The 11,864-nt window shown below is 39.3% G+C and overlaps 2 protein-coding genes across 2 annotated transcripts in view; both read left to right on the forward strand.

The window, feature by feature from the left end:
• Positions 1-310: 310 nt before the first annotated feature.
• Positions 311-4,788, forward strand: Il36g (interleukin 36, gamma; the record flags this gene model as incomplete). The annotated part of the gene is made up of 3 exons (XM_013036318.1): positions 311-421; positions 1,578-1,717; positions 4,579-4,788. Coding segments are annotated over 3 exons (461 nt in total), but the record flags the coding sequence as incomplete, so codon positions are not given.
• A 5,108-nt stretch (positions 4,789-9,896) lies between these two features.
• Il36a (interleukin 36, alpha) overlaps positions 9,897-11,864 on the forward strand; it is a 3,393-nt gene continuing 1,425 nt past the window's right edge. The window contains exons 1-3 of the mRNA XM_013036319.1: positions 9,897-9,906; positions 9,997-10,110; positions 10,790-10,929. Of these exons, the coding sequence (XP_012891773.1) occupies positions 9,897-9,906; positions 9,997-10,110; positions 10,790-10,929 (264 nt within the window). The remainder of the gene's footprint in view (positions 9,907-9,996; positions 10,111-10,789; positions 10,930-11,864) is intronic.

Genomic DNA, 11,864 nt, shown 5'->3' on the forward strand with positions numbered 1-11,864 from the left:
AGAATTAAGCTAAACAAACTTGCTCCAAAGAGAGCAATTGGGCCTTGACACAGATATGCTGTTGGAATGCTTGTTACATCTGTCTTGGTGCTTTATCCTCTTACAGTAGTTATTACCCTTGGTAGCCTTTGATCTCCTTGTGGGAATCCATGAATCTTCCCTGGAAAGAAAGCTTGGGTTTATAAGTCACAAGAGGGCTGCTAGTTTTTAGGTCCCTGATCTACCTTACTGGATTGGATGATTTTTCTCCTAGTGTCGAGGCAAGTAATTTTGATCTTCATGCATCTTTTGCTTATTTCCATCTAAACAGCAGCCTCCCATAATGTTCAGCCTGTGAAGGTCTCTGATTTAGATCATCAGGTGTGGATCCTTCAGGGTGAGAACTTGGTGGTAGCCCCACGGAGTAAAGATGTGAATTCAGGTGAGTGGTTTTCGTATGGCTGCTTGGCTCTCACATTGGCATGGCCTTTTGTAAAAACATCAGTGCCAATGGTCTGTTGTTTAGTAGGGTGACTGGAGTAAACAGTAATGTATGTTCCAAAATGACAAGAAATGAGATATTTGGATGTTTTCCCCACAAATAAGTGGAGTATATGACATAGTGGATATTCTAATTACCTGGATTTTATTAATATCACATAGTATGTACACATGCCTCAAATCATCTCATTATAATCCATAAATAAGTACAGTAATTACATGTCATAAAAAGTGGTGACTACCTGAAAGGGGGAATATTCACTCTTTTTTGAAAAAGTAATAAAGTGAGTGGTTTTCCTCAGATGAGACAAAAGAATTCAGATATGGTGGAGTGTTTTGTGGAATAATGGAGATACTTTTATTTATCCAAGGCTGCCAATTTTTCCTGTAGAAGAGGAATAATGTGTTCTTCATGACCTCAAGGTTGCAGATAAGCGAATACCACAGGAAAGGAATTTCCATATTACATTAGGCAGAACATGCTAATAGAACTCTCCAAAGATCAAAGGAGCTGTTGAGATAGAAACTTCTCTGTCTCCAGGTGCTTACACTAGGTGTTAAAATCTTAAGGATAAAGGGGATGGGGCATCTATTTAACTCTGTGTTCTACTTAGTAGGGCAGTCTTTGTTATACGGGATGGATGGATCAGAAAATGGATGGATATGGTAGTTGGGCATTTGATGAGTCTCACTTAGAAGCCAATAACAAAGGAGGAGGCTGTAATGCTTGATAAGAAATGTGCTCATTATCTTGCCCATGTAATTGTAACCCCTCTGTAAAGTGTGTTCACAAAAAATTAAAATTAAAATTAAAAAAAATACTGCCCTGCTAAGTCAGGTAGAATTGATAGTGACAGGCTTGCAAAACAAGTTACATGCTAAAAGTTCCTGCTGATCCCGGCCATATAAACCCTGCTACAACCAGACTTTGGGCAACCTGACCAGGGAGTTCGCCTGGGAGTGTAATCCAATAAACTTTCTTTCTTCACTTTTACCTCCTCCTGTGCGTTCTTTTCTTGCCTAAAACCTTACAGATAGGATGATTCCGTTTTTCTGATTCAAAAGGGAAATGACACCCTCTTCTTTTATTTTTACAGTAATAGTTACTGTCATCCCATGCAAATATCCAGAGTCCCTTGAGAAAAACAAAGGGACTCCCATTTATTTAGGAATCAAGAATCCAGCTATGTGCCTGTGTTGTGAGTCTGCTGGAAGACAGCCCACACTGCAGTTAAAGGTCAGTTCCTAAGAACAAAACTGTTTAAAAAGCCAGTTTTTCTTGACACAAACTTTATTTGGTAGGAGATCGCATTTTAAAATGGAAAGAGAAATATTCTTATTTTCCTAATTGTATTTATTCATAATTTCCTTTTGTGTCATGTACATGAGATAGATGTTAGTTTACCCTGCCTCTCACTAGAGGAGGACTTCTGCCCTTTTCTCATTTCAAGATGCTCCCTGGATTGTTTTTCGAAGAAAAACAATTCTGCTTTATCTCACCTTTTGGAATTCCTATTCAAAAGTCTTTGGAATGTTAGATTTCACTTCATGTTTCATAACATCTCACCTAGTTTTATACTTTCTGTCATTTCACTATTGATTTGTTCATTTGTGCTATGCTGTAGGAGAATTTCTTGGTACAATCTCTCAGTTCATTACTACATTTTAGTCTTATTTGCTACATTGTCATTCTATAGCATATTCTGAAATATCAACCTTTATAATTCCAATTCCTAAGCCCTCCTGTTTGTTTTATATAGATATGTCTATATCTTCATACACAAACATATGCATATATGTTTAGACATAAAATACACACATATAGATATGTGTATAATATATATTTATTCCATAAAGTTTATTTTGATTCATTTAATTCAACTAGATCCAATTCAATTTGAAAATGTGTGAGTACTTAACTTGCTTCCAACATTGAACTGGGACTTGAGACATAACTCTACATAGAATGGTAAAGAGCCCTGGCCTTAGATTCTAGGGAAGGATAGACATAGGAAATAATAAATATAATAATAGGTAGATTTGTGATACATTAAAGGGCATTATTCCTTCTAAAAATAACCCAAAAAACATAATACAACAAAACAAATCAGAACAGAACAAGGACTCAGAGTCCCAGAAATACAAGTGGAGTCAAGTTACAGTGACAAATGGTGCAGCACATGTCACTGAAGTGAAATTTTAGCAGAGTAGAAGGAGGTAGGAAAGTTAGTCAGCAGGGTGTCCAAGTGAAGGCAAGTGCAAAGGCTAGAGTAAACAAGTATATAGAAGTAGAAGGAGAAATTCAGAGAGTGAAAAGTAGTTTGGAAAGAGCCTTTTCATCTTCTATAAGGACTGAGCCTTATGATCTAAGTGAAAATGACAAACCCAGAATAATTTCAACAGAAGAATGACATGAATGGACTTAGTGCTAAAAGGATTATTCTTGTTCCAGGTTGAACACAGACTTGGGGGAGGGAGGCAAAGGTGAAAGTCCACAGGAGTCAGACTACAACTCTTTTCAATGAAGATAATAAGATTTGCTGACAGTATGAATGCCATTCTCAGTCAGATGAAGTACATTTTCAGTTCTATCCTGCTGAAAACTTACTCGTTGTACTTTTGTCCTCAGATGAAGACTTAGGGTTGACCATTGCATATGACAATGTGTGGGTCATTAGGGGCCTTGGTGAGGAGTGTTGGTACAGTGGTGCAGTATTAGAGATTGAAGCCAGATGGAGTAAGTTTAAGAAAGAAATTGTGAGAAAAAAATCATAGATAGCAAATATTGGCAACCATTTCAAGGAGCTTTCTGCAGGGGCATCGGTATTGATGGTAGGTCAACAAAATACAGTAATGTGCCACATAACAATGCTTTAGCACTGTACACAACTTCCTAATGATGAGGCTGTCTTTGTCTGTGTAAGCACATGGCACATTGTTGACACAGTGATGACATTGCTAAGTGATATTTTTCTCAGAATACCTCCCCTTCACTAAATGAACATGATTATTAAGATGATAGAAGTTAAAGCAAATACTCTGATAAAAATGATTGAGTGCAGAAAGCAAAATCAGGGGAGCACCTGAGAGCAAAGAGAATGGCTAGGAAATGCCAGTAAGTTGGTGAGTATAGACAGTGTTCATTTCTCAGTCCTCAGGAAGGAGGAGCAGGGATGGGTGATGTACTAGGGACCCAAGCTATAGGATGGTATGTGGAAATTATTTTCTAATCAAATTTTCAAGGGTAGAGTATTTAGAAGTTTTAACTGGGATAGAAGAAGAGGTGGTAGAGGCATTAAGGATGACTAAGGCTGAAGCTAACCAAAGAATAAGATAAATGGAAGTCACTAGCTGAGTGAGGAAACTCTATAGCAGAAGAATTCTCCCACTCAAGGTAGAATGTGGCTGAATTATAGAGTATCTTGTGTCTATCCTGAGATCTTGTATGAATGCAATTTACTTAGAAAAACTCATTTTTACCTAAGTTTACAATGTTACACCTATGCACATTATACATTTCTATATACAATAGAGAAGGTATTTTCTAATTGCTCCTTTCTTGGTTTCTTTGGATTGTCCTTTAATTTGCTACACATTTCTGTATCTTTTTTATGGTGGTGATCTTCCTCATATCTTTAGCAACTGGTCCAAGACAGTGTGTACAGACACACCACCACCACCACCACTACCACCACCACCACCAACAACAACATGTTTGTCTTAACAGCTACTCTTACATGGTTTTAGCTGTCACTGTGAGGCTTGGTAAGGGAATTCCTAAGCTTATTTCTGCAAATTTTCCTCTAGTCCTTTGAGGATTCCTTCAGCTTATTTTGCAAGAAGAGTAGTAGTTTGTTGTTCAAATATATCTGCTTATTTACTAAGATGCTCCTGATACCCTTCCTGTGATACCTCTGGGTTGGAAGGGGGATTGGGAAGGTGAGATATTTGTGTCTTCAGTCTTCTTTTCCTTTAAAACATATTTTGCTTGTCCTAATTTAATGGATGGCTCAGGTTTTCTGAACTTTGGAATATTTATTGTTTTGTACAAATAGCTGAATATCTCAAATAACCTACTTTTAATCTTTTACATTTCAGAAAGGAAACATTTCAGATTTGTATAACCAAACTGAACCAGTGAAGCCCTACCTTTTTTTCCACAGCATGGTAGGTAGAACCTCTACCTTTGAGTCTGTGGCCTTTCCAGGATGGTTTATTGCCTCCTCCAAGAAAGATCAACCCATTTTCCTCACTTCAGACCTGGGGAAACAACACAATATTAACTTCAATTTAGATATAAGGGGTTGAACTCAGTTTGTAGGGGGCATCTTGGTCAGAGGACTTCATGCCAGATTTTTTAGTTCTTGAAGTTCATTTTATTTGTATGATTTCAATGATGTTTTCACATTGGTGCTCAGATGTGAGCAGAGCTGCTGTCATCTCATCTTGTAGTAAAAGAAGCCATGACATCATGGCCACTGAACTCATAAGTACATGGGATTAGTGGTGTTAGGGTATCCTTTGAAGCATTTGTTTGTGGTTTATGAAACCATGGAAGATCATTGGCCTGGGCCACATCGGATGAACCAATGCAACAGCAATACTCACTCTCTATATAACAGATCCTTACATTTGAGTAGCAGGAGCTCCAAGCTAATATGCACTGAACAACTTGATTCCCTTGGATGTTTAGCAACTGATTGTTGTAGGGGGACCAGGATTCCAGGCAAGGGGGCTTTGGATTCCAGCAGGAGTAAACTGTTTAGAATGATTAGAACCATTTAAACCATGCTAGAGTATGATGGCTGCTGGACCTGAAGAAAGTTCCTGGTAACTCATGAACAACTGGGCCCAGGGACTGTAGAGGATGCAGTTTCTTCCTAGCACCAATGAAACCAATGACTGTATTTAGTAACTTGTGTTAATAAAACATTAATTTTTGTTGCTGAGACTTTTTATTACTGTCTTTGAGTAGTTGTACAAAGGGATTTTAATTCAATGTGTCAGCTTATGAGTATAATGCATCTTGATCAATGTCACCACTTTTATAACTCTTGCCATTTTTCCCAACCTCACTTATCTCTTCAGTCTTCCTAGTTCCATTTTCACACACACACATACATATATATATATATATATATATATACATAAAATATAATGACTGCATTCTTCCACTATTACTCTCTTCATTCTTCTGCCCATCACTTTCTTTGATTTCACCCCCTTCCACTAATACCACAAGATCCTCTTACAAAGGTTTTAACCAAAATAGTGCATATCTATGACCAAAAGCAATATTCTCCCACCCCAATCCTATATTTTCATGAGGCAATGTCTCTAGTTTTACCTTTTCTAGTTTCCTCCATGAATTGAGGTATATGCTCTGCTTCTAGTTGACAGATTATTAATTTTACATATTGTGTTTTCTATCAACAGATGTCATTTACATCTTCATTGAATTAAAATAATATACTCTTTTTTCTTCAAATTTACAACAAGCAGTAAATCCAAGCAAAGTTGTACTTACAGACAATGAGATTACTCTTAGGAGAGTAGGCAATATGCTAGGATGATGCTTTTGCATTTTTTCATAGTTTGATAATTTTTATTAATAATATCAGTTCTTTGAGCCTTTTCAGGAGAGAAAGGTGAATAGAGTGGTTATGACTCTGGTAGTATTTAATACCAGAACTAGAAATCATGACACTCATGGTTTTTGGTTTTTAAATTCAGTTGAAGCTGGGATATTATGAAATAGGATGCAAGAAATCAGCAGCAATCATTCCTGAACAAATTGTCCTGGAGAAATCTGAGACACTTCATGTCAAAGGCCAGAGCTCTCTTAGTTTTCCAGTGTATCAACAGACAGCCTGGAATACCTCTGGCTACCTAGGCATTATAGAATTATGTAAAGGCTGAAATTGACTTATTGCATACTTCGAATCAACATCAGAATCAGCTGGGTTGGTCACTAAACCCCAGAGATTATACCTCATAAATTCAAACACCTTCTTCTAGAAAGTACAATTTATTAGGTTTAAGGACTTTATTAAGGTGAAGGACTTGTTTGGAAGGGTTGGGGGAAAATGGTAAAAGGGGTGATATTGATCAAGATGTATTTACTTAGAAACTGATTTGTTGAATGGTGATTCCTTTATAATAAATATCATAAAATATAATTTTTACACATAGTAACACTCCACCAAGTTTTCTTACCATTGTGACTTGTCCAGAAATTCTTATTCTGTGATTGAAGAAAAGGGTCCTAAGTGAAGAGTCTCTACATTTGAAGAGAAACTTCACAAACCTTTACCTGTATCTGATGACACATTGAGATACCAGGAGGCAAAATTAGTTATATAATTTTCCACCACTTTGAAATCTCCCTGTATGATATAAAACTAGAAAACAAATGTATATGGTTTCTAAGGTGTGAAGTAGACAGACACACACCACCTATCAGGGCAGGGCTGGAATTTCAGTGGACAGTCACCTGCCTTCCCTTCTCTTCGTATAAGATAGCTTCTTGAAAAATGTGGTATATATACACAATGGAATTCTATGCCTCCATCAGAAAGAATGACATTGCCCCATTTGTTAGGAAATGGAAAAACTTGGAAAAAATTATATAAGTGAAGTAAGCCAGGCCCAAAGAAACATAGGTCCCATGGTTTCCCTTATTTGCAATATCTAGTATATGTATGAGTCAAGCGGAAAAGGTCAGATAATGTGATGTCAGGAAAATGAACCCTTAGATATGTATTTTAATGTTTTTTCTTTCATGCATGTGTTTCTAACGCATTTATAAGATTATCTCTTTGTTGCTTTGTATGTCCCTCCCCCACAGTATAACCCCTGCTTTCACTATATTTGATGTCAGTATAACTTGTGGAGGAGATGGGGAAAAACCAGTTGTTTAAGGATACAGGTGGATCTGATGCAACAATGAGAAGTACAAGTTGTCATGTCCAAAACGAGCTTTACAACGTCGGTGCGGGGGGGGGGAAGGGGGGAAGGAGAAGGATTGGGATGGGGGGGAGGGGGGAGGCTGGGAAGGGATGGGAAGGGTAAACAAAGGAGGAGACTGCAATGCTTGGTAAGAAATGTATGCATTATCCTGCCCATGCAATTGTAACCCCTCTGTACAGTATGTTCACAAATAAAATAAAATAAAATTAAAAAAAAAGATAGCTTCTTGAAATGGGTTTTCTTTTCTTTTTTTTTGGTTCCAGTGTGGGACCTGAACTCAGGACCTGGGCGCTGTCCCTCAGCTCTTCAGCTCAAGGCTAGCACTCTACCACTTGAGCCACAGCACTACTTCCAGCTTTTTTCTTTTTGCTTATGTGGTGCTGAGGAATCGAACCCAGGGCCTCATGCATGCAAAGCAAGCGCTCTACCCCTGAGCCACCTTCCCAGCCCCTTGAAATGGGTTTTCATAGTTAGTTTGGAAATCTGCTCTGATTTAGTAATTCAATGATGCTTCCCTGGCATGTCCCACTCACTATCCCCCACTCCCACCTCAGGGGACTTTGTTGAAATTCCCTAGCCTATGCACTAACCCACACTGGTAGTGTAACTGTGAAATCCCACTTACTACCTCCACCCCTCAGGTGTCTTGTACCTGTTTCGCATGCAGGCTAAACCTGGCTCCAGGAACCAGGCCCTTTCAGGCCATTATCATGAACTCTCAAAGCACGTCCACAAACTCTCAAGGCATGTTCCAAAATTCCTTGCAATTCTCCAGCTACATACAACCTCTCTACCCTTGCCCCTAACACATTCCTTGTGTCTTCTGATTTTCCTCAGGTCACCACGGCATCTCTCTTCAACTTTCTATTAAATTTTATCTGGTCTGATGAGGTTGTTTATTGTTCTTTCTTTATTCTAATACCTTCATGACTCACTTCCAAGTACCAGGCTCAGCCTAAGCCATGACCTCTTTCTTTTTTTGTTGGTGTAAGTACATTACTGAACATGGGTGTGTGCCACAAACATGGAGAATAGAGCTGTTTTAATGCCCCCTAGGTTTCAGATCTTGATTCTATAAATCTAGGGTAGGATTTGAGATTCTTCAATTCTGCCAAGCTGTCAGATAATTCCAACACATCATCTGTAGACCACACATTGAATATTAAGGATGTACATATTTATGAATGTTGCAAAACTTTTGAACACTGGTCTCTGATCTTAGTTTTGGTTGTCCCTAAGATAGATGCCAAGGAAAGAGAGTTCATTCAGAAGATGACCCCATAAAAGTCAAGTAGAGACAAAGCTACTACCACATAGGCCTCTAGTAGGTTTGAGCCCACTAGCAGCCCTCTGAGAAGGCTTAGTATTATTCTACCAAAAGACATGTTGGCTGGGATATTTATCTACCAGTATCTGTAGGAAATAGATATCCCTGAGATACAAACCCTGGAGGTGTAAAGCTCACAGGCTCGGATCTGGTTCAGAGTCTGGGCTGAAGGTTGGCATCAAAAGCATTATCTCTGTTCCCTTCAGTGGAAGACCTAATGACAGGCACTGAGGCATGTGGAGGCCAAAGCTTCCTCCCACTATAGTAGGGTAATGACTTACGTTAACTGTGGGGAACAAGGTATCTAAGAGTTGCCTTGCTCTGTGTAAGGCTCTTTTGGTAAAGAAGCAACATTTGTGACATTTGTGCTGGCTCTGAGAAGCATGCCCAGCGTGACTTTTCCTGATCTGAGATTGACAGAGGATGTGGTAACTGCAGGCTACATAGGAGTGGTTAGAATTTATCTAGGTCTTAGGAGACTGGTTCCCTCCTGGTTCAACCTTGTACCTGCTAGGGGATCTCACTGTTAGAGACAACATTCCAGTGTGTCATTTTACATCATTAGAGTCCAGTCATCCACCCTGGGGAAGTCCCATAATGCTTCCCTCCTCAGTCACTATTTGTGACTCCATTTCCTCATTGTTTCTATTAAAGGGTTACCATGCCCTCCTGTTTCAAGGTGCTTGGATAAGTCACAACCAAGCTGAATTGACATTTATTCAAATAAACCCTCAGTGAGTCTTCTGATATAAGGAACCAGCAAGTGACCAGGATACAGGCAGTTCTGGCTTCAACCAAGCAGAACTTACTTCCTTCTCATCATTAATAAAAGGCATGGGGCATTGTACTCTCTATCCTTTTAGAGCTCTAGTTCTTGCCCTTCACAGGAGTCACAGGTGCTACTGTTTCTCTGGACAAAAGGCTGATCCAAGAAGGTGAGGGAGCCCTGTGAAATCTGAGGATATAGGACCTAGCTGTTTGATAATTACCAACAGAGTTCACTAAATCTGAACCCGGATCAAGCTGTGTTAGTTTGGGCCTGACTTATTTCTTATTTCTTCTGAGGCCAGTCTACACATAAACAACCTCATTGTTTGGCAGTTGAAACACCACTGACATAATGGCTAAAAGTAAGGATGCTATGGGAGAACGAATAATTGGGAAAAGGGACTATTCTGTACCCTTGTTCTTACATGGTTGCATTTTTACTTTCTCTACAGCTTTATCCATGCCAGTACCTTTGCAGAGGTACATTCAAGATCTTAGTAATCATGTGTGGACCCTTCAGGACCAGACTCTCATAGCAGTCCCGAGGAAAGAACATACAGTTCCAGGTGAGTGGCCAAGGTCCAAGGGAGGCAGCCACTTTGTCCAGTGCTGTTGTGTGTTCTTTCTCAGCCTTTCACTTCACAGTAGGTGTGTTTACTGGCTCTATTTGAATGGAAGAACATCATATGGGTGATAATGGTCTTAGAGTTGTCTGTGATTAATGGAATAAACCAGGGAAGATATGTGAACTCCATGGAGACAGAAGGGTTAGCCAATGATAAATCTGAAAAGGAGTCAGGCAAATGTATGAAATCTATGGTAAAATTAGTGGTTTTTTTGTCGGTTGTGGGGCTTGAACTCTTGACTTAGGTGCTATCCCTCAGCTATTCAGCTCAAGGTGAGTGCTGTACTGCTTGAGCCACAGCACCACTTTTGATTTTCTAGTAGTTTATTGGAGATAAGAGTCTCATGCACTTTCCTAACTGGGCTGGCTTTGAAATGTGATCCTCAGATCTCAGCCTCCTGAGTAGCTAGGATTATAGGCATGAGCCACCGGCACCCGGCTAAAATTAGTTTTTGAATCTATAAGAGAATGATTTTTCTAATGGAAAGAGTCTGGGCTACATAGTGAGTGGCAAACTGACCCTTCCATAAACATTGGTCCAATCTCTGTTGCCTTAAGTCTGATCAGAGATGCTACCTGGTCAAATTAACTGAAGGCCACTTTCTGCACTGTATTTCCAGTCATTGTTACCTTACTCCCATGCAAGTATCCTGATACTCTTAAGAGGGACAGGGGGAATCCTGTGTACCTGGGGCTGAAGGAGCCAAATTATTGCCTGTTCTGCACAAAGGTTGGGGAGCAGCCTGTGCTGCAACTGAAGGTGAGTACTGAAAGCAAGGGTCTGGTATTGCATGGCTAGTGGGGAAGGGCCTGGCTATTCTACAGGGTACTCACTTGATGGAAACTGACTTTAGGATATTTTTAAAGGAAACTTACTAATCATTCTTATGCTTCTTTAGTTTTGGTTCTCTGGTGGCTTCAGGTACTGTGAAAGAATAAGAAAATGTTTTGTGGATGTTTTGAATCTCACTTGCTAAACCACTTACATTTTTACTATTTATGTTTTAGAATAGATTTTACTTTCTTTAGATAATTATACAAAGGAGTTGCCATTCAACAGAGCAGTTCATGAATACAATGCTGTTTATTTTATGAAAATAAGTAGGCAAGGAAGAAAACAGAGTTATACTTTTTTTTTTGGTGCCAGTAAGGGTATTGGACTGCTGGGCAGTGTCCCTCAACTTACTTGCTCAAGGCTAGCACTCTACCACTTTAGCCACAGTTCCACTTCTGGCTCTTTGCTCACTAACTGGAGATAAAAGTCTCATGGAGTTTCTTGCCTGGTCTGGCTTTAAACCACAATCCTCAGATCTCAGCCTTCTGAGTAACTAAGATTACAATCATGAATCCCTGGAGCCCAGCTTTCAAGAGCCATCATTCAGAGCTGGGAAGATGGCTCAGTGGTAGAGTGTTTGCCTCACTTGCAAGAGGCCCTTGGTTTGATTCCTCAGCACATAAACAGAAAAGGCTGGAAGTGGCGCTGTGGCTCAAGAGGTAGAGCGCTAGCCTTGAGCTGAAGAGCTAAGGGACAGCACTGAGGTCCACAGTTCAAGTCTCACAACCGACCAAAAAAAAAAAAAGAAAGAAAGAAAGAAGATTTTAATAATGGCATTTACTTTGTGATAATTAACTTCTAAAAATATGTGTAGGTGTTTCTACTGAAATAATAATTCTTTTTTTTTTTTTTTTTTTTTT

The sequence above is a fragment of the Dipodomys ordii genome, unplaced genomic scaffold (assembly GCF_000151885.1).
Source record: "Dipodomys ordii isolate 6190 unplaced genomic scaffold, Dord_2.0 Scaffold271, whole genome shotgun sequence".
Lineage (NCBI taxonomy): Eukaryota > Metazoa > Chordata > Mammalia > Rodentia > Heteromyidae > Dipodomys > Dipodomys ordii.